The sequence below is a fragment of the Furipterus horrens genome, unplaced genomic scaffold (assembly GCF_987537825.1).
Source record: "Furipterus horrens unplaced genomic scaffold, mFurHor1.1.pri manual_scaffold_11, whole genome shotgun sequence".
Classification (NCBI taxonomy): domain Eukaryota; kingdom Metazoa; phylum Chordata; class Mammalia; order Chiroptera; family Furipteridae; genus Furipterus; species Furipterus horrens.
The window spans coordinates 55,363,141-55,390,593 of record NW_028327181.1 but is presented as its reverse complement, the minus strand read 5'-3'; the positions used below and the strand labels follow the sequence as shown (position 1 = coordinate 55,390,593).

Below are 27,453 nucleotides of genomic sequence, written 5' to 3'. Positions count from 1 at the left end.
CTCCATACTGCTGCGCTCTCGGGGACTTCCTGGCAGCCGGTCCCTCCGCCATCGCCCCACCCGGAGCCTGCCGACATGCCGCACCCAGATTCCCTTCCCGACCCCCTTCCCCTTAATTGGGAGGCCCCGCCCCGTGCGCAGTGACGTTGGACGCCGCTGTCAGCCGTCGCTGGGGGGGGTCGGTGTGGGGTAGAATGGCCGCTGCCGCCGTCACCTGCGGGACCCCGGGAGGTAAGAGCCAGGACCTCTTGCCCGCCTCCCCGCCTTCGCGCCAGGGGGCGCAACTCCACCAGCCCGGACGGGGCGCGCCGCGCGGGAGACCACCGCTCTTTCTTAGGGTCCCCGCACGGCCCGCTTCCGTCTTCCTCCCCCGCGCCAGGGGGCGCCGCTCCTCGGAGGGCCCCACCGCGGACCTACCGCGACGGGACTGCTTGAGGGACCCCGCACCCCCGCTGCCCCTCGCCCACCGCTCGCCCGCGCACTTTGCTCCGCAGTTTCTCCCGAACATCCCCTCTTTGCGGACGGGAGGCAGGACCCTCCCACCTCCGAGCTTCTCCGGGGACCACCGCCCCACCGTGGGGGGCCACCCCCGGCCCGGTCCGCACCCTCGCAGGCGGCCTAGCAGGGACTACGCACCTGCATCCTGGGGCGGAGTCCTTACCCCAACCCACGCACCCGAGCTCGGAGGGGTCTCCTCCCCATCGTCATCCTCGAACACCTGGCGGAGCCCGCTCTGAGAGCCTCTTGCAGCTCCCATCTGTTCCCAGAGGAGGGTGGGGGTCGGGCTGGAGCCAGAGTGGTAGATGGTGTAGGGTAGGCCTGGAGGCCAGGGGAGGCAGAGGCGTTTGGGGAGCGGGGGGGAGAGGTGGGTAAGGGGTGGAGAGGGCTGTCAGCCTCTGCGTCGTCCGGAGGGTGGGAAGCTGGGTCCTGGGTGTCTAGCCCAGACTGTACTAGGCCTTGACCAGCCTGTACCAGAGAGGCAGAGGTTGGGATCGGTTATCAGATCTGTCTTTCCTCTTGGAAAATTCAAACAGAGAAGGGACTCAGGGTGTGTCTCCTAAGGCCTAGCTCTCCACTTGGACTTAGATCTTCTGCCCAACCCCAGCATCCAGGCTCTTGTTTGCCAAGCTGTTCTCCGAGGACTGGATGCCCTGAATCCCAGTCCCCAGGACCTGACCCCACCGAAGCCCCAGCCTCCTCTAGGGCCCACGCTGTAGGGCGCCGGCTCTGCCAACTCCACCCCTCCCCCACCCCACTCTTCCTGATTACTCTGTTCCATCGTGTCTTCCCCTCTCAGTTGGTTCCTGGCACCATGTCTGAGCTCTCCCTCTCCCCCATTCCTTGGCTCTCCTCTCACATCAGAGCCGATCCCCTTCCTCTCCTCATCTTTCCCAGGTGTCATGACTCAGTTCTGTACTTCCTCTCCCACTTCATCCTGCTTATCCTGGATAAGTGTGGGGGCTCCTGCCATGACCTGTTCTCTCTTTTCCCAGCACAGACTCCCCCTCCCCCCGGCCCCTCAGGCCCGGGGTGACCTTGCCCCTGGAGCCCTCACCATGAGTACCAAGGACACCACCGAGGTTGCTGGTGAGTTCACAATCCAGGCCCTGTGGTGACTGTAATTCTTGGATTCCCTGCTCTCCTTGTCATTTCAGTTTACCCCAGTGCTCTGGACTCAGCTCTTTGTCCCTGAGCTAGCATGCTAAGCCCTCTCTTCTGATTCCCTCTAGAGAACAGCCACCACCTGAAGATCTTCCTCCCCAAGAAGCTGTTGGAGTGTCTTCCTCGCTGTCCGCTGCTGCCTCCAGAGCGGCTACGGTGGAATACAAATGAGGTTTTCTAAGGAGCTTAGGGTATTAGGGCCTAGCAAGGTTTGGTGAACTAAAGGAGGGTGGATGGGTGGGGGGGGTCTTCATGTGTTTGTCCACACTCCCAAGTGCAGAGTACTGTTCTGAGTTCTTTGGGGATCATAAGAGAGGTGTAAAGACCTGCACCTCATAGGAGCTCGCTTCTTGGTCTCTGCAACTGAGTAAAAATAATGACTACGACCTTTGAAGTATTTCTTACAAACTGAGCACTGTGCTGAGCACTTGACCTATGTTATCTCACTTAGTTCTCTAATAATGCGGTAGAGCAAGCACTGTTATCCCCGTGGTGTAGAGGAGGAAACTGACTGACTCCTTGTAGTTTATCTAGCTCACTCCAGAGCTCCTACTTTTAACCACCAGATGCTGGCTCTTTCTGGAGGGCATGGTCCTGTGTTGCACACCTTCTGTTCTCCCCACACCCAGTGCTTTGTATGTACTTGGTGGTTGATCGGTCATTATTGATTTGATTATTTGATTAGAAGAGAACTGTCAGTAAAAAGGTATGTGTGTGTGTTATTGTTGTAAATGCAGGAAGGGCCAGTGAGGTCAGCAGGCCCCATGGGGGTGTGGGAAGGGATTCGATCTATAGGCTGGCTAGGATTTCCAGATATGAAGAGGTATATACATGGCGCTTCAGGCTCGTATGGCACTAGCATTGAGGTAGCTGCGCAGGACAAGTTCAGGGAAGAATCAATGGACCGGTCTGGCAGGAATGGCAGGTGCAATATGTATAAATAGTGCGAATGTAGAAATGATGGTTTGATCCCTGGTCAGGGAGAACCCTGGAGTCAGGCTGAGGAATCTGAAATTCCTGGCTGTGTCAAACTATTGAAGTTTTCCGAGTCAGGAAGTGGCACAAAAGTGGAATTCAGAGAGAGTAAAATAATTGCAGTGCAAACAAAGAATGATGAAGAGCTAACTGCCAGAACTCAGCAGAGTGACACTGAGGGGGTGAACAGGAGGCCAGGCTGAGACTGCATGAAGGGGACACCCACCTGAGTACCTCCTCTCCTGCAGGAGATTGCGTCCTACTTGATCACCTTTGAGAAGCATGATGAGTGGCTATCCTGTGCCCCAAAGACAAGGTGAGAAAGTCTTTGAAGGTGGGAGTGGGAGGGGTCCTGGGTTCTGTCTATAGAACTCAAGGCCAACCCTTCCCTCTTCAGACCTCAGAATGGCTCCATTATCCTCTACAACCGCAAGAAGGTGAAGTACCGGAAGGATGGTTATCTCTGGAAGAAGCGGAAGGATGGGAAGACCACGCGAGAGGACCACATGAAGCTGAAGGTCCAGGGCATGGAGGTAAGTGAGGCATCTGACTCATGTGCCCCGGGCCCTTTCTTCTCTGCCCTTATCTGGTTCCTGACCCTGCCAGGGCTTGATGCCATCGTCCGCCTCACCACCCCCTCTTCTTGCTCACTTTGAGTCAGCTGGCTGATAGCTTAGCCCACCCTCTACATCCCATTTCCACCCATGTCCCAACTCTTCAGGCCTGAGGCCGTTCCTCCCCTGGAGGACACGGATGCCGTCCTTTCACCTCTCTTGCATTTTCCTCGGGGGTCCAAGTACTGAACCTCTAAGCATAGGTTTCTTTTCCCCATATCATGGCTCCTTATCTCAGATATGTTCTTGCCCTGCCCTTTGATTTCTAGGAAGCCCCTATCTCAAATGTGGTCCTCATTGTAAGGCCCGGGCCCCACTGTTCCCTTTTCCTATCCCTCATCTATGATTTGGGGTGCTGGGATTTTAAAGATGTGGGGAGTAGGTGGCAGTGGGTAAGGGTTGAAGAGGAACTGGTGGAAAGATTGGGATTCCTGCAAAGGGACTGAACAGAGGAAGAGTTGGGGAGCAGACTAGCCCTCCCCCCACCCCAGCCTGTCTCCTGGCAGTGTCTCTATGGCTGCTACGTTCACTCTTCCATCGTCCCCACATTCCATCGGCGCTGCTACTGGCTGCTCCAGGTAAGGCTGCAAGAGCTCAGGGGGCCACACTCCTCCTGGCTCTTAGAGGGAGATGAGGTCGGAAAGGATGACTAGGTTCTGAGTGGGAAAAGGAGCCTGGGAAGATAGGGGGTTGGGGATAGAGAGAGCCTGAGATTGGGGAAGAGGTTGTGGGGGTGCCTGGGAACGAAGTGAGGACTAGGAAGCGGAGCCTCTGGATTCAGGACCCCATGGTGCTCTGTGTGTGTGCCCTTGTGCCCTCAGAACCCTGACATCGTCCTTGTGCACTACCTGAACGTCCCAGCCCTGGAGGACTGTGGAAAGGGCTGTAGCCCCATCTTCTGTTCCATCAGCAGTGACCGTCGAGAGTGGCTGAAGTGGTCCCGGGAGGAGCTGTTGGGACAGCTGAAGCCCATGTGTAAGGCAGCAGGGCTAGGACAGCGCTCCAAGGGGAGAGTGGAAGCAGGGGCCTCCCAAAGGCACCGGGAGCCTGTGGGGTGGCCATTTCCCTCCAAGCCAAGAGGGTGCTTTCCTGCAGGGGTGCTAGGCTTCCTGGTGAGTGACAGCTTTGAGCTACAAATGCCGGCAGTTTTGAAGCTGCTGGCCTCTTTGCACCTGGCCAGAAGTCTTGGAACATCTCAGGTGCTTGAAGGAGCCATCAAGGTGCTCTGGGGACTTTTGTGGGGGTCCCATAGCACTTCCCCCCGACTCTCCTCTAGTTCACGGCATCAAGTGGAGCTGTGGGAACGGGACAGAGGAGTTCTCTGTAGAGCAGCTGGTGCAGCAGATTCTGGACACTCACCCGACCAAGCCTGCACCCCGAACCCATGCCTGTCTCTGCAGTGGGGGCCTTGGTTAGTGACCCCCGCCCCCAATCTTGGAGCTCTCTTCCTGTCTAGGCACACTGCCATACTCAAGCGAGGGGGATATCTGTCTTGCTGGGATTTGCATGCTGATTTGCATGTCCCAGAAAGATGGGCCAACTGAACAGAAGCTTTCCCGTCTGGGTTCACGCTAGCCCCAGCTCCTTTTACTTGAGTCTTGGCAGCCCAGGCTCTTTATCTTCCTTCTACCCTTAGCAACTCCTTCCACCTCAGCACTGCCACCTAAACCCAGTCTTAGCTTTATTCGTAATTGCTACCCCCTTGGTTCTGTCCTTTTGTCTTTTTTTTTTTTTTTTTTTTTTTTTTTTATGACTTTACTTTTTTTTTTCTCAACTCTTTCTCCAAGCCCTCAGTTCTCCCCTGCCAGGCTCCTCCAGCCCTGTTTAATTTGGGGGAGGTTAAGTATTTCTGCTGCCCCCCAGTGGCCACACTAAGTACTATTCCTCGTAGTCAGTATATCGCGGTGTCCCAGGAAATGGCAAAGGCTTCCAGTAAGGGAAGGCTGGAGAAAATGTGTCATATCCCTTCTCTCCTCCCCTCTTCTTTTCATTCCAGGTTCTGGAAGCCTTACCCACAAATGCAGCAGCACGAAACACCGCATCATCTCTCCTAAAGTGGAGCCCCGAGCTTTAACCCTGACCTCTATTCCCCATCCCCATCCCCCTGACCCCCCTCCACTGATAGCACCGCTTCCCCCAGAGCTCCCCAAGGCACATACCTCCCCATCATCTTCTTCCTCTTCTTCCTCCTCTTCATCAGGTTTTGCAGAACCCCTAGAGATCAGACCTAGCCCTCCCACCTCTCAAGGGGGTTCATCAAGAGGAGGCACTGCAATCCTCCTCCTGACCGGACTGGAGCAGCGCACGGGGGGCTTGACACCCACCAGGCACTTGGCTCCTCAGGCCGATCCTCACCCTTCCATGAGCTTGGCTGTGGTTGTAGGCTCTGAGCCCTCTGTCCCACCAGCTCCTCCCAGCCCTGCCTTTGACCCTGACCGTTTTCTCAACAGCCCCCAGAGGGGCCAGACATATGGAGGCGGGCAGGGGGTAAGCCCAGACTTCCCAGAGGCAGAGGCTGCCCATACCCCCTGTCCTGCCCTAGAGCCTGCTGCTGCCCTGGAGCCCCAGGCGGCTGCTCGGGGTCCCCCTCCACAGTCAAGAGCAGGTGGGAAAAGGGGGAACTGCTTCTTCATTCAAGACGATGATAGTGGGGAGGAGCTCAAGGCCCAGCGGCCTGCCCCACCTGCACCTTCACCCCCTCCTTCACCCACACCTTCGCCTGCCCCTTTGGAGCCGTCGGCCAGGGTAGGAAGAGGGGAGGCCTTGTTTGGAGGAGCTGGTGGGACCAGCGAGCTGGAGCCCTTCGGTCTTTCATCATTCCCAGACCTTATGGGAGAACTCATCAGTGACGAAGCTCCAAGCATCCGTGCCCCAACCCCCCAGCTCTCCCCCTCTCTTAGCACCATCACAGACTTCTCCCCGGAGTGGTCCTACCCGGAGGTGAGTCTCCTTGCCCCTCTGTTCCTGTTACCAGGTGGTGTGTGGCCTAGTTACCATGGCTGCTTAGTTCTCCCAACCTGTATTTTTCTAGAGTGTAGCTCCTTTCCTGTTTTCATAGTTCCTCTGACTCGCCCTTCCCCCTTCCTTCCCCTTCCACATGGTTGTGTGAGTCCCCCACGTGCCCAGGGGACTTCATTCCCTTGGTGACTTTCACGGGGAAGGAACGGGGCAACTCTGTAGAGAAGAAAAAACACAGCTGGGATATGATTGCAGACTTTAGGAAGCTAAGACTGTTCCTCATTAGAGAAGTTCTGCTTTGTGCTGCCCTAGAGAGGGAAAGGAGGAACTACAGTGCGGAGGTGGGGGGGGGCTAAGAAAAGGACTTCCTCCTGATGACAGCTATCTGCAAATGAGTTCGTTGCCTTGGGTGAGGCTTGCGGACTTAGGTGCAGGGCAGGGAGGAGGGACAGACTAGCTGACCTTACCCCAGAGGGTCCTGTACCACCAGATTCTAGCACAGGGCCTGCCACATAGTCGCTACTCTCTCAGGGTCTGAATTAATGAATGAGTGGGTGAATGAATACCAAACAGAGCTCTGGTCCCATGGCCTTCTGGCTTCTGTCTGCAGGGTGGGGTCAAGGTGCTCATCACAGGTCCTTGGACGGAGGCCTCCGAGCACTACTCCTGTGTCTTTGATCACATCGCAGTGCCAGCGTCACTTGTCCAGCCTGGTGTCTTACGCTGCTACTGTCCCGGTATGGGGATTGGGAACAGTGGGGGAAGGGACCAACACATGGGCATTTAGAACTTCCAAGAAGCACTGGGAACAAATTTGTGGAATTCCTGAGAGCACAAAGACCTCATCCAAAGTTGAGGCTGAGTTCCATGGTCCCCCAGCAGGCAGATGAGTCTGGGCTTAGTGTCAGAAGGTCTAGGTTCTGGTCCAGGAAATCTACTCCTCACCTGACTAGTGACCTTAGATATATCTGTTCCTTTCTTAGGTCCTGCGCCTCCCCTCCTGTAAGGTCAGGCGTTTGACCCAAGGGACCTCTAATGTCCCTTCAGGCCTCTGGCTTCAAGTCAGAATCCTTGGCTCTTGGGAGAATGAGAAGGGAAAGATGTGAGTCCCCTCCAAGCAGTCTTGGGACTGGAGGACATTGGTTCTAGACCTGTGCTGTCTTATCAAGCACAGTAGCTGTTAGCCACATGTGCCTATTTGAAATTCAGCTCCTCGGCCACAGTAACCACATTTTGAGTGCTCAGTAGTTACATGTAGCTAGTGCTACCCTGTTGAACAGTGCAGGGCAACATTTCCACGTCACTGAGGACAGCTTTGTTGGACAGCACTGGTCTAGACGCCATCGCCGAGGCTTGTGTCGGCCCTTTCACCACCACCCTTGCCCCTTACCCTGCACTCAACAGTCAGCCTTACTGTAGGACCCTCAGGGACCACCAGAGGGACAGGTTGACAGCTTTGTTGTCAGTGAATGTGTCCTCCCCTCATCTCAGCACACTGTTCAGTGGTGCATGGATGGAAAGGGATGAAACCGAGAAGCTGGGGTTTGGCAAGAAGAGTCCTGGCACATAGCTCTCATTGGACACCATTGGTGAACAGCTAGCTCTCCTTCCCCCCATCTTAGTAACAGGGCCATGACCTCTGGATTTATCTACCATCAACTTGTTTATAAGTACAGATGTCTTTTGACCCTCAGCTTCCAGGCCTTTGTGCTGAATAACAAATATCCTTAACTACAGGGTCCAGAGTCCAGGGGGTCTCTGGTCCATAGCAGGTGTTAAGTTCTCAAATGAACGGAACCCCTTCCCAGCTAGTTCCAAGGCCACTGAAGGCAGGGGCCTCAGCCCACAGCAGGGGCCCGATGTGAAATGACCACGTGTGGCTCTAACACAGGGCCAGAGGAGGAGCTGGAGAAAGCGCTCTCCTCACTGACCCTGCCCTCCCCAGCCCATGAGGTGGGGCTGGTGTCTTTGCAGGTGGCCGGGCGGGAGGGGCCCCTTTCTGCTTCTGTGCTCTTTGAGTATCGAGCCCGCCGATTCCTGTCACTGCCTAGTACTCAGCTTGACTGGTTGTCACTGGATGGTAAGTACCTGGCCCTCCGACCCCAAGTGTCAAGCCCCACAACCTTAGAGCATGACCCCTTAGCAGTCAGGTGGCTGCCACCTAGCCCACCTTTACCAGTCTTTCCTCAACTCCTGCTTCATTGGTCATTTCTAAATGTAGCAACAAACTTCCCCTACCTCCTCTTCCCTGTCAATTTGGAACCATCTTTGCCTCAGCTCTCCCTGTCGTCTCTACCGCAAAGGATGATGGGCTTTAGGCAAGCGGGACCAAGAGGCGGGAGCAGGGTCAGAGTCTAGAGCAATATATGTGGATATGCATAAATGTGTATATATTATACATACATGTACATATATATACACGTTTATTTCACTTTTCTTATTGTTTCCCCCCCTATAAAGATGGATTTATTATAGGAAATTTACAGAAAAGCACAAAGTAGAAAATAAAAACTGCCTATAGAACTACTCAGTAAATATCTACTACTTTCATATCATGGGGTACTTTCTCATACAAACATACTGCCTTATTCACACAGAGATGAATACACGTATATGTGTATGTGTGTGTATTTATTCAAATGTAGAACTGTCTCTTTCCCTGGTTATCTGTCCTGTGGCTTTGAGAACTGTTTCTCTGCTCCTGCTTTTTTCTCAAGGTTTGCGCTTCTCTGTCTTCTCCTCTGGGTGTCTCTGTTGTTCCCTCTTAGCTTCTCAGTTCCGCTGCCACCCTGTTGAGTGTGTCTCCCTCCATCCCTGTTCTCTCTCAGCCTGGCTGGGCTGGCTCAGCTCGCGGCTCGCCCTTGGCCTGCCTCACGCTCAGAGCTGTCCTTTCATAAAGCGGGTGGGTTGCCCCGCAGCCAACCTTCCAGCCTCGCCAGGTCTCCCAGGCCTGTTTTGTCTGTCCCGCTGTGACTGCTTTTCACCTTCTTTCTTGTCCCTGCCTCATCTGAGTCATATCGTCTCTCCTGTGTGTCGCCTCCCTCGTTCTTCTTTCCATTCCTCTTTGGACCAGGGTCTTAACTTGTCCCTCTTCTTCTCTTCCTTGTTGCTTGGTACAGTCCTAGCTTTCTTTTGTCCTTCCTTTCCTCTCTTCACCTTGTTTATCCTTTCTGCTCTCCCTCCTCTGTTATACCTGTGTTTCTGCCCATCATTCTCCACCTTTCTCCCCACCATCACTTCTGTACCTTCATCCACTTCAGCCTGGCATCTCAGAACATCCCTGACCTCCACCCTGGTTCTCTGTGCTTGTTTTTCCATAGCTCCGATCCCCTCCCACCTCGCCTCCTTGTCCTTGTGTGATCTCAAGAGGGGACAGATATAGCTTGGGATGTGTGCATGTGCGTGTGTATTTGTGCATGGGGTGGGGGGAGGAGGAGGAATGGACGTGGCTATTCATCTCTGTCACATTCCCTCCCCACCATCCTCTTTGTGGACAGCTGTGGGGGGCCAGGAGGAGGGGGCGGTGCTTTTCAAATCAGAGTTCCTGAGCTCTTTTGGGCAGCGGTTAACAGAGAGCAGGGACCCTGGAGCCCTTCAGCCCCAGCATGGGGGACAAAGGTAGTGTCTGGGGCAAGGAGAACTGATAGGACTGTTCACCTAGGAGGAGGGGGAATGCATGTGTATGTATAATCGAGCAGTTCAGGGCTGGATGCTGTGTGGGAATTCCTACTGTCTGTGTTCTGAAGGACACAGTTATGGTTCTGGATTCTGGTCCTAGGTTGGTGAGTAGCTTTAAGAGCCCTAGTTGAAGGACTGAGTCGTGGCCTGTATTTCAGATGTGGGTGGGTAAAGGCGCTGTTATTTTAGGGAAGAGGAAAGAAGAAGATTCTGTGTCTTCACCTCCAAGACCCTGGAATAGGTCCAGCTCTGGTGTTCAGGGCATTCCCCAGCCCCTGCCCCCTAAGCCTCCCATCCCTTTCCCCCCCACAGACAACCAGTTCCGGATGTCCATACTGGAGCGACTGGAGCAGATGGAGAAGCGGATGGCAGAGATTGCAGCAGCTGGGCAGGCACCCTGCCAGGGTCCCAATGTGCCTCCAATTCAGGTACTTCCATGAGGGAGGTCTACAGTGAACAGGGGGAGGGTCTTCCTAAAGAAAATGGCTCCAGTGTGTGACTTCTTACTCTCCCATCCCGGGCCTCCTCAGCCAGCCTTCCTCCCTAATCCCTGATGTCACCCTGCTCCCACCCCCGCCCTGTGGCAAGAGTGGCTATTCTGGGCACCCTCTTGGCATGACAGGCTTCAGACTATTTCTGGTCTGAAGAAGGGTGGAGGTGAAGGAGAGGGTGGGGGAGGGGACCAGGAGGGTTGGGGCGCAGTGCTCTGTGGGTCCTGAGTCTTTGAAGGAAGACTGGGGGAGAACTCTGGGTTCTGAAGGGGAGAAGCTGTCTGTGGATATGGTGCTGATCTGAGCCATGTGGAGGCACAACAGGGGCAAGGGTGTGTGAGGTCTGGCTGCCAGAGGGTCTAGAGAAAGTTGGCTGTGGGAGTGGGGGACACCCAGGAACTTGAACTGGGAGAACTGATGGGCCATCAGAGGTCTGGGTGGTGGGAACCTGGAGTGAGAAACGTGGAAGGGGGCAGAATTAGAAGCTGAGAGGACAGGTATGGGATGGTCAAGGCCATCCGAAGCCAGAGGACCAGATGCTCAGTTCTCTGCATAAGGGTGTGTGTGCTGCAGGATGAAGGCCAGGGGCCAGGGTTCGAGGCACGGGTGGTGGTCTTGGTAGAGAGCATGATCCCACGCTCCACCTGGAGGGGTCCTGAACGTCTGGCCCACGGAAGCCCCTTCCGGGGCATGAGCCTTCTACACCTGGCTGCTGCCCAGGGCTACGCCCGCCTCATCGAGACCCTGAGCCAGTGGCGGTGAGCAGGGGTAGCAGGGAGGGGGCTGGGCAGCCACTGGGATAGAAGTGCCAGGGGACCGAGGGGGACTGGAGCCCTGCCAGGGGGGAGTTGGGGTCACTGGGAAGGAAGAGGGGCTGGAAGATTTGTAGGGGGCAATGTTAATATCCCGAGTGACTACACTGGTTCTTGACCTCCTTACATTTATTCATCTCTGACTGCCACAGCCCACCAACTAGGGTGCCTCTAGACAGCTTGTTTCCCTGTCCCTTCAGTTCCGATGTTCCCATTTTGCCCACTTTTCCCCTCACTGGGCTCTGATGTACCTTTCCCAAACCCTCCAGAAGTGTGGAGACCGGAAGCTTGGACTTGGAGCAAGAGGTTGACCCGCTCAACGTGGATCATTTCTCTTGCACCCCTCTGGTGAGGATGCTGGACTCCTGAGGGCACGCAGGGCAATGGGAAGCGGGAAGGGGGGGTCTGCAGGAGGGAGGGAGGGAAAGGGGCTGACGATGTGGCCGCCAGGGGAAAGGGCCTCAGGCCTCCCCTCCACGTCTGTCCCCCCACTCCTGTCCTTTCCCTACCCCTCTCCTCAGATGTGGGCTTGTGCCCTGGGACACCTGGAAGCTGCTGTGCTGCTTTTCCGTTGGAACCGACAGGCGCTGAGCATTCCCGACTCTCTGGGCCGCCTCCCCCTGTCTGTGGCTCATTCCCGGGGTCATGTGCGCCTGGCCCGCTGCCTTGAGGAACTGCAGAGGCAGGAAGCTTCAGCTGAGCCCCCACTTGCCCTGTCACCCCCTTCCTCCAGTCCAGATACTGGTGAGGGTTGTCCCTGATCTTTTTCAGAGGTGCATGTGGGTGGAAGGATGGGCCAGGGGGAGCTGAATGGTGGGAGACAGGAAGTGTGAGGGGAGGAGGCAGTAATGGGGAGGCACTACTAGCAAGGACAGGGAGAGAGGGCAAGAGACAGGGCAGGTCTGTGACTCAAGGGATGGCAGATGGCTACCCTCGCCCTCTCCTCTCCCCTTCCAGGTCTGAGCAGTGTCTCCTCGCCCTCTGAGCTGTCAGACGGCACTTTCTCTGTCACATCAGCCTATTCTAGTGCCCCAGATGGGAGTCCTCCCCCAGCTCCTCTGCCTGCTTCTGAGATTATTATGGAGATGGTCCCAGGCCAGCTCCCCTCTGGTGCCCCGGAGGCCCCCCTACTCCTCATGGACTATGAAGCCACCAACCCCAAAGGGCCGCCCACCTCACCAGCTGCGGTTGCTGGGGCTGCTCCAGAGGAAGCTTACAGCCCACCGGCTGTGAACGTAATCCCGGTACTGCTTATGCTGATGGAATTAGGGGGGCTAGAAAGAGTGGGGTGCAGGGCTGTGGTGAGGCTGACTAGTCCATGAAACAGCCTTACTTGAGTCTGGCAAAGGACTATTTACCTCATTTTTGGACAAGCAAGGTAATCCTTTGCTTAGCTTCTATCGGAGTCTGACTCAGAAGTCATGAGGCATCAGAGGTTCAAAGTTCTGGGGAATATCTTCAATTAGAGCTGGATTGTAGGGGTTATCTGTCTTGGGAAACCAGAGTGATGGAGGGAAGTTGGGAGGATTGTGGAAAAGAGGTTGGCAGTGACCTTTGGTGAGGAGGAGCCTTGAACATGGTAAAAGCTAAGAAAGTCTTGTTGATTAAGTAGATGAGATAGTAAATCTTCAAGTGTAGCAGCAAGAACTTGAGCACAATCCTGCTTCAGAGAGGTGAATGGATTAATTGGGTAGCACTGAAAGTACAGAAAACTTAAGAGCCCTCCACAAGATAGGCTGTTACATGTGGCCAGCAGGAAGTGCTGCAGGCTTCTGGCCTGGAGTAGAGGCAGGGCTAGCGTGTCCTGTGGTCAGTAAGCTGAAGACCAAGCCTGCGGGCAGGATGTGCTGGTCGGCTTGCATGGCTAAGACTGGGCGCGACAGTGGGCAGTCAGCCTGGAAAGCTAAATCCTTCATTTGCTCAGTTCTTGAATATCCATTTGGAGTATGTTCTTCCTATCCTATATTCTCCACAACTTCTCAACACAGGTGGAAGCCCAGTAAGTATAAATGAATGAATCTGGAACAGTGGCCACGAAAGATAGGGTTAGAAAGGACAGCAATCCCTGAGGCCACATCTGGTGGTGAGAGGAAAAACAAGGTAGGAAGGGGACTGAGGCTACAGCTGTGTGCCAGGGCAGGAACATCTGGCAGTTGGGACCCCTCAAGGCTCACCCAGCTTCTCCATCCAGGTGGACATGATCTCACTGGCCAAGCAGATCATCGAAGCCACACCAGAGCGGATTAAACGAGAGGGCTTTGTGGGGCTGCCTGAGGCTGGAGCCCCAATGCGGGAGCGGACAGGGAACCTGGGGCTCAGCGAGACCATGTCCTGGCTGGCCAGCTACCTAGAGAATGTGGACCATTTCCCCAGCTCTGCCCCTCCCAGGTGACCAGCTTAGGGCAAAACCTCCAGATTCTTCTTCAAGGGAAGATGGGCAGGGGGAAGGCAGATTCCTCGTAGCCAAAGCTCCGTTCTGGCAGAGACCTCAGGGGCCTTTGAGAAGGGTATTGGAACTCGCTGATGAGCTCTGAAATCATGCTCTGCATGCTCTGTTGCTGGGGTGGGGGTGGGGGACGGGGGTCGGGGAGTGTCTCCCTTTGCAGCAGCCCCTAGGCAGGAGAAGAGGGACTTTGCTCCCTATGACTTGCCTTCTCCCCACCGTACAGCGAACTGTCTTCGGAGCGGGGTCGCCTAGCTGTCCCTCCAGCACCTTCTTGGGCAGAGTTTCTTTCTGCATCTGCCAGTGGCAAGATGGAGAGTGATTTTGCCCTGCTGACATTATCGGATCATGAGCAGCGGGAACTGTATGAAGCAGCCCGAGTCATCCAGACAGCCTTCCGAAAGTACAAGGTCAGGAGGCTGGAATGTCTCAGGGGATGAATTACACAATCTTGAATCAGGGGAGACTGTGGGCTCCCAGGACTTAGGGAGGGAGAGTGGTCATCCAGAGAAGGCTCAGATGGGGTGAAGGGTCAGGGGACCTCAAGCAAGTTGGAAAGACAGATCACATGTCTGTCGGGTGGTTAGGTGCTAAGACTTCCTTCTTTCCCCTTAGGGCCGGTGGCTGAAGGAGCAGCAGGAGGTAGCAGCAGCTGTGATCCAGCGCTGTTACCGGAAGTACAAGCAGGTGAGACCCTTCTCTCTCTAAAGCATAACCCACAACCACAATCACCCATTCCAGCCCAGAGCATCCAGAATGCTGCTGGAACCCTGACACCCCTTCTTTCTCCACAAGCTGACCTGGATTGCACTTAAGGTATTAGGCATGAGGTCTGCGTGTGAGGTGGTCTGTGATGATTCAAGCCTTTTCATGAGCGTGTGGATTAGAGAAAGAGATCTGCATCAGCTGAACTTGGGGTGACCCTCATGGGTTTGGGTTTCTGTCCCTCCATTTCAGCCCATCTCTTCTCCCTACCCCTACAGTTTGCACTCTATAAGAAGATGACCCAGGCGGCCATCCTGATCCAGAGCAAGTTCCGAAGCTACTATGAGCAGAAGCGGTTTCAGCAGAGCCGCAGGGCAGCTGTGCTCATCCAGCAGCACTATCGCTCCTACCGCCGCCGGCCCACGGGCAGCCTGCCTGCCCGCAACAAGTACGGGTCCAGCCCTCTGTGCCTGCCCACTGCATCCATGCTCATTGCCCATGGACACCCAGCTCATTGTCCTGCCACCTGCCCTTCCTTGCTAGGGTCCCTAAGGGGTCGAAACAGGGGATGCCTGAATGTTGTGTGAGGTCTCATCTTTTCTTTCTTTTTCACCAGAGGCTCTTTTCTCACTAAGAAGCAGGACCAGGCAGCCCGAAAAATCATGAGATTCCTGCGGCGCTGCCGACATAGGTACTCATCCATTCTCCTGCTGGATTTTGCTCTGCCACCTCCATCACTCTACCTCCCCAGATCTGCTGGTCTCCTCTGACTTCTTCCGTGTCTCTCTGCAGGATGAGGGAACTGAAGCAGAACCAGGAGTTGGAAGGGCTTCCCCAACCTGGACTGGCCACCTGACCTCTTCCGGCCCTGGAGGCCGCTTCTAGCAGTCTTAAGGGAGAGGGCTCTCTGGGGAAGGAGGAGCACCCTGTCGGCAGCTTTCCCTGTCACTTTGTTTGGAGGTCCCTAGGTTTCTACCCTCCTCCCCCTCCCAAGTGCTGAACTCCCTGTACTCCCCCACCCACCCCCGCAGCTCCTCTTCTCTCCGGGTCGTGTCCCCTCTCTTGGACCCTTGCTCCCTAAGACCCACGCCCCACATACCTGCATCTTCAGCTGTGACCTCCGGAGCCCTGCCTGTCCCTTCGCCACAGCTCCCTCCCTGCCTGCACTTGCCTCACCCTGACTTGCCTTATTTATTTGTTCGACGTGTCTCTGAATGTATCAGCCTGGCCCCACCTCTGCCTTCGCTGCCCGCTCGCCCCTCGTGTTTCAGGGCTGACCGCGCCCCTACCCGACTCCGCATGTTTGCGTCTGTTTCCTCCTTTTCTGGCCCTGCCTACCCCCCCCCATCCCCCCTTACCTCCCGTCACTCCGACTCTTGGCCACCAACCTCGGGGCCAAAGGGGGGCTGTAAATAGGAACGCTTTGTGGAGTCCCGCCCCATCCCCCATGGGAGGGGGCTTGTAAATATGTAACATACAGAGTATAATTAAGAAGAATCTATTTAAGGCGCCGCGGAGAGGGCTGCACGGCGGGCTTGTGGTTCCCGGGCGCGGCGGGGGCCTCCTGCGGGCTCCATGAACACTTTCTACTTGTGCATGGGCTTGATTTCTACGAATTGCCATTAAACATCGCTGCACCAGCCAGCCTCCGACTTCTGTCTGCGCGGGGCAGGGCCGGGAGGGGGCGGGGCCTCGGCTGGTGGGAGGCTGCCCGGCACACCAAGTTCAGATCAGCGCCGGGGCGGACCAGTACAAGGTTTTCGACCTCCGACGCGTTTCCGGCCTTAAAGGCATTTCGCCCTTCCCTTTAAGACGCACCGCCCCTTCTCTGTCACTCCCAAGATGGCGGACCTACTGGGCTCCATCCTGAGCTCCATGGAAAAGCCACCCAGCCTCGGTGACCAGGAGACTCGGCGCAAGGCCCGAGGTGAGGATCCTAAATTAACATCCGCCTTTCTTCACCCAGTTCTCAGGACCGCACTCTTCCTTCTTTAGACGGTGCCGCCTCTTCAAAGACCCTTCACAGGCCCCTTCAGAGACCCCCCCAGCGTCCCTACAAGGGCTGCTGGCTGACCCGCCCGCTGTTGGTAGCGGACGGTGATTGGCTACCCAAAGCCTAGCGCCAGCTTCCTGCCTTTTCCTATGCTGGCCTCTCAGTCCTTGTTTCCCGTTCGCAGAAAGGCCCGCCTGTCCGCTAGTGGAGTGCTCTGATTGGTTGGCTGCCCCCCGACCCCACCCAACCCCTGGTGTTCTTTGCCCGCCTTCGGGTCGTAGGAGGGCGTGTTCGGCCACTCAGCTCCTCCCATCTGGCCGGAGTGTCCCACGACCCATTCCCATTCTGATTGGATCCAGGACACGCCCATCCGCAATTCTTTCACCTCTATTAGCCATCTTAACTTAAAGGTTTTACCTATTAAGGACCGTTCCTCTGACCCACCCAGCCCCGGCACCTCCAATTGGTTGTTGGGTTCTTTCTATGCCCTTATGCCCCTCCTACTCGGTTTAACCCGGTCTTTTCTGTCTCTTTCCAACCCTTTCAGCTGTAGCCTTACATTCCTGAAATCCTCGGGCGGGTAGTGGTGGTGATTGGAGAGATGAGAATGCCTCTGCCCGGTCCGATTGGCTGTAGGCTCCCCGCCTGTGTTCTCTGGGTAACTTCCCTGCAGGCGGGCTCGAGTTCAGTTGCCTGCCTAGGACGCGGCCAAGGGGCGCAGGCTTCTCCTGAGTTGCTCGTGCAGTGGCATGTGAATGAGTCTTGACAGAATGACTGCCTTGGGGAGGAGCCCAGCCCCCAACCTTGCGGGCTTTGAGACCACGGGCAACCCCGGTCCCTGACACCCGCTCCCCACCCGCTCGAGAGGAGCCAGGCAGTCAGGATGCCTTCAAAGCCGCTCATCAAGTGCTGCCTAATACCGAAATATCCCTTATTTACTGAACGGTTGCTACAGGCCAGGGGTACTCTCAGGAGCCCATAGTATGGAGCATTGATGAAATGATCACACGGGAGTTTAATAACCAACTTGGTAAATGCTTTGAAAGAAAATTGTTAGAGCGGCTACCTGGGTCCTTAACTTAGTCTGCAGTGAGCTGAGATATGAAGAAAAGCTAATACAGTAAGTGAGATGGGGAGCAACGTGTTGCAGGCAGAGGTGTGTATCTGAAAGCTCTGAAGGAGGGAGCATAATGGGAACTGGCAATTGGAATTATGTCATGCTCACCATGACTGTCTAGGTTGGGTTCAGCACTGGCAGCTGACAGACTAGGAAGCTGAAGTTCAGAGTTCGGTCACTTGCCTTAGGTCATGGGGTTACTAACTGGTAGGGTTTTAAACCCAGGTGTGACTTAAGCCTATGTTCTTAACCATAATCTTATGCTACCTCAGATACAAAGAGAAGGCTCAAACCAGTTAGGAAACACTCAGTGACCACGATGGGACGCACTAATGGTCAGAGCCCTTGCTGTCAAATAGATGAGAGCCCCTAAGCTGTCAGGCTCTGGGGCCACAGAAAATAATTGGATAGGAGATGAAGAGGGTCCCTGCCTCCTAGGAGCATGTAGTCTGTTAGGGGAGACAGACAGTTAAATTATATTAGTTCTCAGCACATGTAATAGTGGATGTCTGAATGTGTGTGGGCCCCTGAGGAAAGAGTGAGTAACTCTGACTCATGGTGGATCTCAAAGTTTGCAAGAGGAGGAAAAGCACTTCAAGCAGAAGGAACACGTGCAAAGGCATGGAGCGATTAGGAAGATATGAAGAGGTCAGTGCAGCTAAAGGTATTCACATCCTGTGGAAGAAGTGGACCTTAAGAACACAAAGGATTTGAAATGGCAGAAGAGTGGAGAGGCAACATTAAGATGCAAGGGTGGGAAGTTCCTCTACAGCTGAGTTTGAACACTTACACTCCCAAAGGAGAAGGGTGTCAGATTAGCCATTTCAGCTTCATCCTGTCTGTAGAAGTGAGAAGTAGTGGGGGCGCTGGGGGGAGGTTACAAAATATAGGAAGTTAGATAATGTCCCCTTTCCTATGTAGACAATGAGATGATAAACTTTTTATGGCCAGGGCTTAGTCCTTTCCTTCCCAGGTAACTTCTAGTTCTTTGTATATTGTTAGTATTAATAAATGTTTGTTAATTGGTTTCCCCAGTGAGATTGGGAAATGAGGTTAAGCATGATTCTAATCCTTGCTACTCCCACTAAACAGCTCTTGAAGGGCAAAACTATGTCTTAATGATCTTGGTGCTCCAGGGTCTAGCACAGCGCCAGGTTTAAATATTGATAAATGCTTGGTGAATAAACAGTAACCCTAATTTCCCAGCCTGATACCTCCCAGTGGACACCAGACCTCCTTTGAAGCCTTACAGACTCTCCCCACCCATGCTTCTGCCCCTGGCCTCATGCTGCCATTTCTCACCCCCCAGAGCAGGCTGCCCGCCTGAAGAAGCTACAGGAGCAAGACAAACAACAGAAAGTGGAGTTTCGTAAAAGGGTGAGAACAACTGGAGAGATCAAAGGCAGCCTCAGGAAGGATATCCGATATGTTAGAATTAGAACTTTTTTTTTTTAAATGTCTCAAGAGAGATGAAGCCTGCAAGGCCATGGCATGAAGGCTGGGAAAGGTGTGGGGAGGCAAAGGCCCGTTGGCCCAGCTGGGGAAAGGAATATTGGGGCAGAGCCATCATCTCATATCTTCTTCCAATTTCCCTCTCCCAAGATGGAGAAAGAGGTGTCAGATTTCATCCAAGACAGTGGGCAGATCAAGAAAAAGTTTCAGCCAATGAACAAGATAGAGAGGAGCATATTGTAAGTGTCTTGGACTCGGGGAGGCAGAAAAAGGGTGATCAGGGTGGCATGAAAGGCCCAGCATGGAAATCCACAAGAGGAGGGTGCTAGGCCTCATGGCTCTACATGCTCTTTCCCCTCTGTCCTCCTTTCCCAGACACGATGTGGTGGAAGTGGCTGGCCTGACATCCTTCTCCTTCGGGGAAGATGACGAATGTCGCTATGTCATGATCTTCAAAAAGGTGAAAGGCCTGAGTTCCCCACTCTCTCCTGTACCCTCCTGGGGGAGAGAAATGAGATGAAACATGTATATGGAACCTCGACCCCATCATCCCTTCTTCCTCAGGAGTTTGCACCCTCAGATGAAGAGCTGGACTCCTATCGTCGTGGAGAGGAGTGGGACCCTCAGAAAGCTGAAGAGAAACGGAAGCTGAAGGTGCGTTATTCCTGGCAGTCCCTGGAGCCCTGGAGCCCACCACCAGGGAGGGGTTGGGGTCAGGCCCCTTAGCACCAGTGCCCCACCTCTGCACCCCTAGGAGCTGGCTCAGCAGCAGGAGGAGGAAGAAGCTCGGCAGGGGCCTGTGGTGGTGAGCCCCCCCAGCAACTACAAGGACAAGTATAGCCACCTCATCGGCAAGGGGGCAGCCAAGGAGGCGGCTCATGTGCTACAGGCCAACAAGACCTATGGCTGTGGTGAGGCCACAGTAGGGACTGGGGAGGGCAAGGGAGAGGAGCACTAGATGGGCAGGGGAGGGCTAAGGCACAGGGGTCCCAGTCCCTCCCTACCCTTCCCTCTGCCCCCAGTGCCTGTGGCCAACAAGAGGGACACACGCTCCATTGAAGAGGCCATGAATGAGATCCGAGCCAAGAAGCGTCTGCGGCAGAGTGGGGAAGAGTTGCCACCTACCTCCTAGGCGCCCCAGCTCCCTGGGGCAGGACGGGGGCAGAGAGGGACAAGGCTGCTGCTATTAGAACCCATTCTGGAGCCCCACCTCTGAACCACCTCCTAACAGCCATCACTTACTTAGGCTGGAGGAAGCAGGTGTTTGATTTGTCACTGTTAGAGCTTGGATATGTATGTGGTGTGTGTATGTGTGTATGCAAGACAGTGTGAATGCCCAGGTGGGTATTTAATCTGTATTATTCTCTGTTCTCCTTTGAACTTTCTTCCCCATGGGGATAGGGTTACTTTACATTCAATAAACACTGTTTGACCCAATGTCTTGGTTTGTTTGAACAGAGATACAAGGTGGGTCCTGGAGAGGAAGAGAAGTGATTTTAGCTTGAGCAGTATTAAATTGTTGTTTGTATAGGACAAAGATAGCCAAGTATTGGTGCTTTCATAAGAGATAGTATTCTAAGTGCACATCACTAGATCCAAATAGCCTAGTTTTGGATCCTGGCTCTGTGAGTTACTAACCCCGTTGCCTTGGGTGGGGTATTTGACTTCCTTGTGCCTCAGTTTCCTAACCATAAAATGGGGATGATAATGGTAACTACCTGATAGGGCTATTTCAAAAATTACATAGGTCACTCTATGTCATATATTTAGAGCAGTTCTAGATCTTTGAGCTCCGTAGAAGTGGTAGCTGCTCTAGTTTTCACTATCATCCTCACGAAGCCCTTGACTTCAACACTAGCACACACTACAGACTGTACGTCAACTCACTGGCAGTTCTGATCCAGCCTCTCCATCCTCCCTTCTCCTGTTCTGGTTCCATGTTCCATCTGTGCCTCCGGCTGCATTTCACATGTGGCACCTTCTTCTCCAAGCCTCCTTCCAAAATGTGAACTTGCTCTTTGTCCAAGCAGGTTATACATCTATTCTCCCTTTCCTCCCTCACCTCCTGTCTTCCCCAGTCCAGAGACCAGCATCTCCTCTACCCCACAAAGGAGTATGCACACCACTGTCTTGGTTGGCACCAGTGTTTATTTCAGTGAGAAGGGGTTGAAGGCCTACATCTACGCTGTGGGGTCCTGGGGCCTCCAGCTTCTTACTTGGCCTTTGGGTTACGGAACTTGCGTCCAGCAAAGATGGCCTTGTCCCCAAGCGCCTCCTCAATCCTAGAAGGCAGACCAAATCAGAGCTGCGCCCTTCTTACCCAACGGCCCTCAGCTCCCCACACCCAGGCCCACTGCACCCACTGTACCTCATGAGCTGGTTGTATTTGGCCAGACGCTCTGAGCGGCAGGGGGCACCAGTCTTGATCTGAGATTGGGAGAGAGATTCTAAGGGTTGCATGAGGCTGGGGAGGAGGGATTGGGCCTGGCCCTGAGGAAGCAGCCTGCGGTGTCATGCAACTCAGAGGCAGGAGGCTAGGGACCCCAAGAAAACTCGTTCTAACACAACAGGGAGCCATGAGTACCTGTCCGGTGCAGAGCCCCACCACGAGGTCAGCAATGAATGTGTCCTCAGTCTCCCCAGAGCGGTGGCTCACCATCACTCCCCAGCCATTAGACTGAGCCAGTTTGCAGCTGGGTAGAGAGGACACCCGTTAAGACCTAACGGGACCTCCTCAGAAAGCCAGGGGCTGAATGGGGCTTTTCTGTTGTGGGGAGTAGGCCCTTTGCGGGGAGGTGATGACTAAAGTTCTTGGAAAGTAGAAGAGAAGGAGAGATTCCTGATCTTGAACTTGGGTTCAGGAGATGCTGGTGGGAAGAAGGGCAGAATCAGGAAGAAAAGAATGGTACAAGGTGGGAGTGGGATGGCATGTCACAATTGCAAAGCCTTGGGGTCAAGCCAAGAGTTAGTCAAAGGCTTGAGATCAGGAGTGTGCGATGGGATAGGAGCCAAAGGAAAGGTAGACTCGGAGTCTGAAGGCAGGGCTGCAGCTGGAATAGGCAGAAATGGGTGGAGGAAGGCTATGGTGCACCCCAGGGCCAGGAGGCACTCACGCCTGGATGGACTCGGTCACCGAGCCAATCTGGTTGACCTTTAGAAGCAAGCAATTGCAGGCCTTCTTCTCAACGGCCTGGGCAATTCTCTTAGGGTTGGTGACTGTGAGGTCATCTCCCACGATCTGGATGTCCACCCCCGAGAGGAACGAGGTCCAAGTGGCCCAATCATCCTGGTCAAAGGGGTCTTCGATGGAGACCACTGGTGGGGGATGGGGCAGAATTGGGTTAAAGGTCCAAGGGCCTCATGAAGGAATGACAAGTCAGAAGGGTTTGGATGGAGATTGCAATGGTGCTAAGGCTTGGAAGGACCAAGCTGGTGGCAATGGAGGCTCTGAAGTCTGTGTGCTGGGCAGTTGCCAGGTACTCGGGAAGGTACACTGGGACACCTGAGGAGGTCTTACCTGGATAGTTCTTAATGAAGCTCTTGTACAGCTCCCCCAGCTTTTCCCCAGTGATGTACCGTGAGGGGTCATCAGGTGACTTGAAGTCAAGATCATACTTCCCATTGCGGTAGAACTCAGACGCTGCCACATCCATACCAATCACCACCTTGTCTGGGTAGCCAGCTGCCTGGATGGCCGTCTTAAGCAGCTCCAGGGCTAGGAGAAGTTCAAGAGAAGACCTGAGGCTCTGGTGCACCCCATCTCCACAGCCCCTTCCTCTGTGAGGACCCAGGAGTTCTGCCCCTCAGACTGCTCGCACTGACCCTCATTGTTCTCCAGGATGTTGGGTGCAAAGCCGCCCTCATCACCCACATTGGTGGCATCCTTCCCATACTTGGCCTTGATGACCCCCTTGAGGTGGTGGTAGACCTCGGCGCCGATGCGCATGGCTTCCTTGAAGGAGCTGGCTCCCACAGGCAGAATCATGAACTCCTGCATGGCTAGCTTGTTTCCAGCATGGGAGCCCCCATTGATCACATTGAAGGCCTGAGAGGAGGAGTGGGTGTTCAGACCTGGGCCAAGGTATGAGGGATCAAGAAGAGTTGGGGAGGAGGTGTCGAGGTGGAATCTTTGCTTCCCTACTTACTAGCTGAGTTATCTAGAATGAGTAATTTTATTCCTCAGAGCCTCTTTCCTCATTTCTCTAATGGGAATATGTACCACCTATTTCCCTGCAGGATCTTATGCTGAAAATTAGAGAAACTGAATGTAAAGTTCTTAGCCTGTGCCTGCTACACAATAGCTAGCACTGATATGGTGCTTACTATAGGCCAGGCACTGCTCTAAGTGCTTTTACACAGATTCTATTAGCTCATTTCATTCTCAAAACAACCCTATGAACTAGGTGCTATTAGTATCCCCCATTCTACAAATGAGGAAACTGAGGCAGAGAGAGGTTAAATAACTCGCCTAAGATCACACAATTCACACATAGGCAAAGCCAGGATTTGAACCCAAAAGCTTATCTCCAGAGCTCTTGCTCTTATACAGTCTGCCTAGTAAGTAACAATAAATTGTAAAATACTTTTTTTTTTTTTTGAGAAATAGACTTTTATTGTATAAAGCTGTTCATAGGTTCAGGCTTTGTCTGTAACATTATTATTGACATTAGATTCAAAGGTTTCCATAAAGAGGGAATTTGGTTTTATAAGGATTAAAGAAGATACAAAAAAAATGCCAAGATCCTTGCCATGAAGAAGCTCTCTATCTGATTTGGGGGTTGGGGTAGAAGGCAGAAAAAGAAGCTGGAGTTATTGAGCCGAGGGTTGGAATGTGAAGGAACTCCGTTACGTCAAGGGGAAGAAGCAGAGGCTTAAGGGAAGGTTTGGATTGTGGGAAAGAAGGAGCAGCAAAATTGCAGGAGAGGTTCCATTTCAGGAAACCGTATCTTTGGAGCTGGGTATGGCAGGTGAACTTTCAGGGGGCTGCATATGTACTTCTCGCTGGATGGGGCAATTCTGTCATTGGGAGATCTGGCAGGGCATCTGTACTCACAGGGACTGGGAGGACCAGGTCTGGGTTCCCAGCAAGATCTGCAATGTGTCGGTAGAGCGGGACCCCCTTCTCAGCTGCTCCAGCCTTGCACACAGCCAGGGACACTCCCAGGATAGCATTGGCCCCAAACTTGGCTGAAGGAAACAAGCACAAAGAAAGGGTGAGAGCTTCTCTCCCAGGGTTTAGGGTCATCTCCTCAAATGTCCCCTCTGGCCCTGACCAGGTAGGTCAGTTGGTTAGAGCGTTATCCCAATATGCCAAAGTTGCAGGTTCTCTCCGTGGCCAGGGCACACACAAGAATCAACAAATGAATGCATAAATAAGTGGATCAACAAACTGATGTTTCATTCTCTTCTCTCATTCTCACCAAAAAAAAAAAAAAAAAGTCCCCTCTGGACACCCTGGGAAGAATCCAGAACTCCAAACCACTGGCCATTAAGAGTTGTTAACAGATTTCTCTTCCCAGTGGCCCGAGGTGCTCAGGGCGCCCCCACCCTAAGGGAATGTGTCAGCTTCACATCTGTGCCCACAGCCAGTCCAGGCCTGGCAGAGGGCAGGCATCAGGAAATGCCTGTGGAATGAATAAAAGTCCATCCAGCTACAGTGTGCCCCAAAATGTGGGACACAGTAATAATCCTAACCAGACCTCAACCCCATGGTCTCTCCCCACCTACCCAGCTTCCCATACCTTCACCTATCCCTACTTTTTCACTCACATTTATTCTCAGTCCCATCCAGCTCAATCATAAATTTGTCAACTTTTTCTTGATCCACAACGCTTAGTTTCTGAAAGGGTAGGTTTGAGGAGGGAAGAGCAGAAGTCAGATTTCTCAAGAGTCAGGGCATGTGCAGGAGAAAGAAGTGCAGGTATTTTGGAGAGACAGATGATTAGTCTCTCCCAAGCAGGGGCTGCTTGGGAGGAGGTGGCAGGGGTGGTGGGGGTGAGGCAGGGGTAGGAGTGGCAGGCTCTTCCAACTTGCCTTTTCCAGCAGAGAGGGACCCAGAGTCTTGTTAATGTGTTCCACAGCCTTCAGGACACCTAGAGAGGACGGAGGAGGGGGTTCAGATCTCCGATTCAATCAGGTCTCTTCCTGTAGACCCCAGCTCTGCAAGAGCTTTGGGTTCCAGTCCTCTACCCCAAGTAGACATTGTAGGCTCACGTCCTGAAACCACCCCTCACAGGCTTTTCCAGTGTTGGTCTTCCTCACCTTTGCCCAGGTATCGAGATTTGTCCCCATCTCTTAGTTCCAGAGCTTCATAGATACCTGTAGAAGCTCCACTGGGAACAGCTGCTCGGAATCGGCCTGGGATGAGAAGAACTGAGGGATCACAAAGAGTTCCACCCACCCCCAAAGGACCGAGGCCTCCTCTCTGAGCCCAGTGGCAGAGACAGTGCAGACAGACCAGTGCTTTTCCCAGCAGGGGAGCCAGGCTGAAAGAGGAAAGCCTGGGAAGAGCTCTGGTGAGGATGTGGGGCAGTTGGGGGGCAAAGGCTAGATGGCATTGGGGTCTTCCAAGGTAACCAATTCAATGAGTCTGTGTTACCCTTAGCTGTGTACAGGTCCACCTCCACCGTGGGGTTGCCCCTGGAGTCCAGGATTTCCCGGGCAATGATTTTCTGCATGGCCATGGCTGCAGGACAGAGGCCGAGTGTGGATGGTTGATCCCTTAAGGAACCCCAAATCCCTTGCCCTTTAAGAGTCTTCCCCACCCCAAGAAGGCAGGTGCTGGAGCTAAAAATATCCCACAGAAAGGTCATAGACCAAAGAGGCAGGCACAGCCCCCTCCCCCACTCAGAACAGCTCCTATTCCACCCCTCATCCCATCCTAAGAATCCAGGAGCCTCTCCTTTATAACCGGTGATTCCACCACTCCTTGAATGTCTTCTCCCAAAAAGGTGCATTTATGCCTTCTCCCTCCACCCTTCTAGTCAAGCAATCTGTTCTCCATGGCTTCCTAGCCCTCAAATCTTCTGCCATTATTCTGGTTTTCATTTTCCTGCTCCTCGGTCTTTTTCAGGTCCCTGGGGGCCCCAAATTCTCCACCTGGATCCAGTTGTTAACTACCCTTCTCTATCCACCTCTGTCTGCCTCTCTTTACAGCCTCATTTCCCTATCCTTGGGTACTCACTCCATCCTGTTTGCTCCAACTCCTCCAGGCTTAAGCACCCCCAGTCCCAGGAGGGGGGAAAAAGCTGACATCTCCCTTATTTTCTCCAAGCCATCACCACCCTCACCCTTTACCACTCCCATCTCCTGGAGCTGCAAGGTTCACCAGACCTGGATATCTTGGCTGGGGTCTTTGGGTGAGCTCGGAGTCTAGGTGGCAGCTGGGACAATGTCAGCTCACCTCCTCTCAGGCTGGGCATTTATTTCCAGCCATCCAGTCCCCCAGCCAGCCCCGCCTCTCTCCTCCCTCTCTACCCTCCCCCTCCACACCCGACTGGCAGCCAAGTGCCCACTACAGCCTAAAGCCCCCTTCCCAAACGTCAATGACTGCCTGTCCTTTCTCTCCGTCCCCCCAATAAAAAGCCCCTACTTTTAATTCCACCCCTGGGGAGGAGCAGGGAAGGGACTTCAAAATGGGGGAAGGTCTCTCCCCTCCCCAGGATTATATTCCCCTTTTGCAAAGGTTAAAGAGGAACTAGTGCCATTTAGGAAAGGCCAGGAGTAATTTGAGCCCTGCAAGGCTGGGGAGGGGGCCTGGAAGAGGGGCTGCTGGATTGACATCCACACATGCTCAGCTCACATGGCAGGCAGGGGTTGTCTCTGCCCTCGGTGGGGGAAGGAGCCGGGGGTTCTGGGCAAGCTCTTAAGTCTAAAATTGAACCCCTCATTCAGAAGCGAGAGGGTCTCACCTCTCAGGGTCCTCATAGCGGTCTCTCCGGGCTCCACCCCATCCTGCCCTCCCGGGCCAGCAATGGGGGGGGGAGGGGGCAGGGAGACCAATTTAGATTGGCTCTCGGAGCAGGCGCGGCTGCTTACTGATAGCGCTGGGACAGCACTGACTGTCAGTCAGGAGACCCTTTCCCACCGACTGCGGGCGTTTCAGGGCGCGGCCCCAGCCCGTCAGCGAATGATGTTGAGTCAGGAGTGAAAAATGAATGGACAGGAGGAGGGGGTGGCCTTTAGTGAGTGTCTGAAAGCCTGGGGCCAGTCTCGTGGTCCTCTAGCACCCCTGCAGGGAAGTGGGTCTCTGCACTCAACTGTCTGCCTTGCCAGCTCTGGGGGGAGTGCGGGGTCCGCCCCGAGTTTTGCTGCAGAGGAGGTACGCCAAGGCTTGGGCAGGTCGGCCGGCGGGCTTGGGTCAGGGAGCTCCTCCTGCCGGTGGTGGACCGGCGCCCGCCGAATGACTCACTCCCGCGGTCCTCTCCTCGGCTCCCCTCCCCGCTCCGCTTGCCCCGTACGGTTAATCTTCCAGCCCCCAGCCCAGGATCCCTCCCCCTGTCTCGCCCCTCCCCTCTTATCTCAGGCCCTCCCTCCCGGGAATTTTCCACCCTG

At 54.2% G+C, this 27,453-nt stretch overlaps 3 protein-coding genes across 16 annotated transcripts; 2 read left to right on the top strand and 1 right to left on the bottom strand.

The window, feature by feature from the left end:
• Positions 1-150: 150 nt before the first annotated feature.
• On the top strand, positions 151-16,243 carry CAMTA2 (calmodulin binding transcription activator 2). Of its 11 annotated transcripts, none has more exons than XR_016514190.1 (24): positions 163-231; positions 1,499-1,587; positions 1,731-1,834; positions 2,886-2,953; positions 3,035-3,170; positions 3,743-3,829; positions 4,073-4,226; positions 4,528-4,662; positions 5,248-6,191; positions 6,820-6,946; positions 8,155-8,289; positions 10,200-10,315; positions 10,952-11,136; positions 11,460-11,538; positions 11,712-11,934; positions 12,148-12,434; positions 13,382-13,578; positions 13,860-14,043; positions 14,249-14,320; positions 14,429-14,449; positions 14,617-14,786; positions 14,955-15,029; positions 15,131-15,306; positions 16,181-16,243. XR_016514190.1 is itself a non-coding variant. In XM_090292180.1 (23 exons), exons 2-23 carry the CDS (start codon positions 1,557-1,559, stop codon positions 15,192-15,194), a joined length of 3,594 nt encoding a protein of 1,197 aa, XP_090148306.1. In that variant the 5' UTR covers positions 151-231; positions 1,494-1,556; the 3' UTR covers positions 15,195-15,978. The 11 variants fall into 11 exon arrangements, 9 of the variants coding, with proteins under 9 accessions (XP_090148306.1, XP_090148307.1, XP_090148301.1 ...); XR_016514191.1 differs by having other exon boundaries at positions 16,151-16,209; XM_090292180.1 differs by lacking the exon at positions 16,181-16,243 and having other exon boundaries at positions 151-231; positions 1,494-1,587; positions 15,131-15,978.
• On the top strand, positions 16,052-20,337 carry SPAG7 (sperm associated antigen 7). 2 transcript variants are annotated; one of them, XM_090292191.1, is made up of 7 exons: positions 16,052-16,265; positions 18,758-18,825; positions 19,051-19,139; positions 19,276-19,360; positions 19,465-19,554; positions 19,655-19,811; positions 19,923-20,337. In XM_090292191.1, the coding sequence occupies exons 1-7, from the start codon at positions 16,181-16,183 to the stop codon at positions 20,030-20,032; spliced, it is 684 nt and encodes a 227-aa protein (XP_090148317.1). In that variant the 5' UTR covers positions 16,052-16,180; the 3' UTR covers positions 20,033-20,337. The 2 variants fall into 2 exon arrangements, with proteins under 2 accessions (XP_090148317.1, XP_090148316.1); XM_090292190.1 differs by lacking the exon at positions 16,052-16,265 and adding an exon at positions 17,552-18,112.
• Positions 18,878-27,273, bottom strand: ENO3 (enolase 3). 3 transcript variants are annotated; one of them, XM_090292189.1, is made up of 13 exons: positions 27,160-27,273; positions 25,499-25,585; positions 25,162-25,257; positions 24,934-24,992; positions 24,670-24,739; positions 23,954-24,087; positions 22,723-22,945; positions 22,418-22,615; positions 22,014-22,215; positions 21,485-21,593; positions 21,269-21,327; positions 20,788-21,182; positions 18,878-19,398 (listed from the first exon to the last, which is right to left on the bottom strand). In XM_090292189.1, the coding sequence occupies exons 2-12, from the start codon at positions 25,581-25,583 to the stop codon at positions 21,113-21,115; spliced, it is 1,305 nt and encodes a 434-aa protein (XP_090148315.1). In that variant the 5' UTR covers positions 25,584-25,585; positions 27,160-27,273; the 3' UTR covers positions 18,878-19,398; positions 20,788-21,112. The 3 variants fall into 3 exon arrangements, with proteins under 3 accessions (XP_090148315.1, XP_090148313.1, XP_090148314.1); XM_090292187.1 differs by lacking the exon at positions 27,160-27,273 and adding an exon at positions 26,811-26,877; XM_090292188.1 differs by lacking the exon at positions 27,160-27,273 and adding an exon at positions 26,233-26,333.
• Positions 27,274-27,453: the final 180 nt, after the last annotated feature.